This window comes from Ceratina calcarata, unplaced genomic scaffold (assembly GCF_001652005.2).
Source record: "Ceratina calcarata isolate Rehan_Ccalc_2016 unplaced genomic scaffold, ASM165200v1 scaffold272, whole genome shotgun sequence".
Lineage (NCBI taxonomy): Eukaryota > Metazoa > Arthropoda > Insecta > Hymenoptera > Apidae > Ceratina > Ceratina calcarata.
Window position 1 is genome coordinate 241,961 of NW_017149415.1, and position 4,074 is coordinate 246,034.

General features: G+C 41.0%; 1 protein-coding gene across 2 annotated transcripts in view; it reads right to left on the reverse strand.

The window, feature by feature from the left end:
- The window catches only part of LOC108623521 (serine proteinase stubble), a 22,985-nt gene that overhangs the window by 1,603 nt on the left and 17,308 nt on the right, over positions 1-4,074 (reverse strand). For both annotated transcript variants that reach the window (XM_026812362.1, XM_018022081.2), the window contains 5 exons: positions 3,146-3,231; positions 2,945-3,030; positions 2,375-2,512; positions 2,176-2,312; positions 1,814-1,971 (listed from right to left, as the gene is read on the reverse strand). In XM_026812362.1, coding sequence (XP_026668163.1) covers positions 1,814-1,971; positions 2,176-2,312; positions 2,375-2,512; positions 2,945-3,030; positions 3,146-3,231 — 605 coding nt within the window. The remainder of the gene's footprint in view (positions 1-1,813; positions 1,972-2,175; positions 2,313-2,374; positions 2,513-2,944; positions 3,031-3,145; positions 3,232-4,074) is intronic.

The following is a 4,074-nucleotide window of genomic DNA, read 5'->3' on the forward strand; positions in this document are numbered from 1 at the left end:
ATTCTATAGAATCTAAAAATTTATGTTATGTACACTAGATCTCATAATTTGAAGATCTATAAATTAGAAAATTCTCTTCTACCCTGACACAATCTTAAAATTGATAACAAGGTCACAAAGTGTTTAAAAAAAGAATATCGATCGGCATTCTAGTTTATACTCACTTGGCTACGCAATGGCCTGCAGTGACTACGTGAAATCGATTAACAAGAGTGCCGCCGCATCTGCTGGACCCGATCCGTATATACGCCTGGAAAAGAGAATCGGAACATTTTCCCTGTTTAAAAACGCCCAATACGAGACGACGGAAATTGCATCGAACCCGACGCGTTTCCGTTTCTCAGTTTCGTCTGAGAGAATCTGACCTGCCAAGGGAAGCTGCCGAAGCCTGCGTCGTCCCCGCCGACGATTCTCCTCTGCGCGGTTTGCTTCGAGGCGGGAATCCCGCAGCCTGCAATTGTAACGACGTGGACCGTCTGCGTTAATCTAAGACGCTCGACTAACAGCCGTTGTTTCACGAGCAGCCATTGAAGAGTTAGTAGTAGAACACTTTCACACGACGAATTGTCTTTCATTTACGACTACATACTCTTTATTAAAAATTGCGTAGTATCACCGAATTAGACTTGGAGTAATTCAGTAACAATGAGAAAAATTACAGTCTCCTGCGTATTCGATTTCGTCCTGTCCTCTTGGCTCCATTTCGACCGGCGAGAATAGCCAATTCCGTTTTGGCCACGAGAAACATCGAGAACTGGTTCGAGGATGCTGAGGACCGGAAAGAGGACTCGCGTGACGAGACATACCCGCCGGGTGCGTAACGGATTCGCTGTTATCGCGGCGAGCACGCAAGATCGGTTTAGATTTTTAGATGAATTAATCGGAGTTGCAATAGGAAGCGGCGATTCGCATGCGCGTGGACGGGATGCGAATTAGGATGGCGGAATGTTTTCATTGTGCAGTCGGAGAAAGTGAAGACGCGCACAGTGGCATGCCGAGGAAAGTGCAAGTGCCAAGGAGCCGAGTTAATTTGCAAGCAGGAAACGTTCGTTTCGACATGCGGAAGAAATTGGCCGTATAATGCTTGAGGCAGATATGCCCAATTAGTAGAAAGAGAAAATAGGAAGAGGAGAAGTGGGATGAAAAAGTATAAAGGTTTTTATGAGATAATCAAAGAAAATATGGTAGGGAGAGTAGGAGTACAGAGTGTACACTGAAACTCAGGACAGTCCTTTACTGCCTAACTTGTGGGGGTAGACAAAAGTTTTTATACAGAACTTGCATGGTTCAAGGGGCCACGTTATTATTTTATTATTTAATAAGACACGATGGCCAAGGATGGCTGTATATATTTTTTTTAATCGTTTAATAGACTTTTTTAACACGATTTAATTTACTCTTCATGAATGAAGATCATTTCAGTTTTTAACCGTTTCACTTCCAATTTTATTTATCTATGGGACAAATAATACCATAAAAATTCGTTTTCATGAAAATATTAAACCGTATACGTCCCACATAAGAAGTTTTGTCTATCCTCTATTTAGAAAATAAAGAACTGTCCAGAATTTTGATAGTCACTCAGTATGAAAATAATAAAAATTCGGTTTTTAGTGCAAAATAAAATGTTTATGGTATCAATTGAAAGAATGTTTAAATAACTGTTTTTAATATTTTCTATATTTCTGTAAATTGTTCTTTGATAAATGTATAAAATTCAGTAATCAGCATTGTAATGTCTAAATTTACTAATTTCTGATATAATGGATTATTTAGGAACTGTTGGGTCGTGTGTTATTAATTAGGTACTCACTTGACAGGAGTCCTTGCCACCGCCGCGGTAACCGGCGCACATCATTTCGTCGTAGATGACGACGTTGATTCCGTTCGATCGGTGCCATCTCTCGCAGACTCGATTGTCTATCACAGGCACGTCCACCGCTTGGAGAGTCTTCGGGCGCAGCCTTGATCCTATTGAATTTTTAACAGACCAATTCATAACAGACTCTTTACTATTATTATAACAATAAGTCGTATATAATTATGTCTTTAATGAAAATTCTAATAAAATATATAATTATATTTTTAATAAAATTCTAATAAAAATTAGTATCGTGATTAAATGTAAATATTGTTTCGTTATGAAGCAACATAAATGAATTGTCAATTATTTACCGGCCTGCAACGCGCCCCATCCAGCAGCCCAGCCGTACTGTCCGAGGAAATCGTCATTCTTCTCAGGCAGACAGATTGGAGCTATGTGAGGCATGTAATGGACCGGCCTATCCAACCGGAGGACAGCCACGTCAAACCTAAAAATTGGATGACAATTGCATAAATAACTTAGAGTCTCCTGTCAAGTAATTTGCTGTACCTGTCGGCTTGGGGTGTGAATTTGAAGTAGGGATGAACGCGAATCTCTCGGACGCCGAAAGTATACGCTGGCAGTGATTCACTGGCGGAGTTCACTACGTAGTCTCCTAACGTGACTTGGACTTGGCGAGCAGTCGCCCTGCAAAAAGATATTATTAATTCAATAAGTCCTGAGATTCCTACTTTTCCAAGAGTAATAGAATATTTTTATAATCGTTTAGAATTTGAAGATTTATAAATTAAAAATTTTTTTTTATTCTGACACAATATTAAAATTTATAATAAGGTCATAAGGTGGGCAAAGAATATAGCCCTGTAAAAAGAGTTCAATAAATCCTGTGATCGAACGAATATTTTACTTTCTCAAGAGCAATAAAATAATAATGCATTTTTACAGTATTTTCTTAATTCTATAGAATCTAAAAATTTATGTTATGTACACTAGATCTCATAATTTGAAGATCTATAAATTAGAAAATTCTCTTCTACCCTGACACAATCTTAAAATTGATAACAAGGTCACAAAGTGTTTAAAAAAAGAATATCGATCGGCATTCTAGTTTATACTCACTTGGCTACGCAATGGCCTGCAGTGACTACGTGAAATCGATTAACAAGAGTGCCGCCGCATCTGCTGGACCCGATCCGTATATACGCCTGGAAAAGAGAATCGGAACATTTTCCCTGTTTAAAAACGCCCAATACGAGACGACGGAAATTGCATCGAACCCGACGCGTTTCCGTTTCTCAGTTTCGTCTGAGAGAATCTGACCTGCCAAGGGAAGCTGCCGAAGCCTGCGTCGTCCCCGCCGACGATTCTCCTCTGCGCGGTTTGCTTCGAGGCGGGAATCCCGCAGCCTGCAATTGTAACGACGTGGACCGTCTGCGTTAATCTAAGACGCTCGACTAACAGCCGTTGTTTCACGAGCAGCCATTGAAGAGTTAGTAGTAGAACACTTTCACACGACGAATTGTCTTTCATTTACGACTACATACTCTTTATTAAAAATTGCGTAGTATCACCGAATTAGACTTGGAGTAATTCAGTAACAATGAGAAAAATTACAGTCTCCTGCGTATTCGATTTCGTCCTGTCCTCTTGGCTCCATTTCGACCGGCGAGAATAGCCAATTCCGTTTTGGCCACGAGAAACATCGAGAACTGGTTCGAGGATGCTGAGGACCGGAAAGAGGACTCGCGTGACGAGACATACCCGCCGGGTGCGTAACGGATTCGCTGTTATCGCGGCGAGCACGCAAGATCGGTTTAGATTTTTAGATGAATTAATCGGAGTTGCAATAGGAAGCGGCGATTCGCATGCGCGTGGACGGGATGCGAATTAGGATGGCGGAATGTTTTCATTGTGCAGTCGGAGAAAGTGAAGACGCGCACAGTGGCATGCCGAGGAAAGTGCAAGTGCCAAGGAGCCGAGTTAATTTGCAAGCAGGAAACGTTCGTTTCGACATGCGGAAGAAATTGGCCGTATAATGCTTGAGGCAGATATGCCCAATTAGTAGAAAGAGAAAATAGGAAGAGGAGAAGTGGGATGAAAAAGTATAAAGGTTTTTATGAGATAATCAAAGAAAATATGGTAGGGAGAGTAGGAGTACAGAGTGTACACTGAAACTCAGGACAGTCCTTTACTGCCTAACTTGTGGGGGTAGACAAAAGTTTTTATACAGAACTTGCATGGTTCAAGGG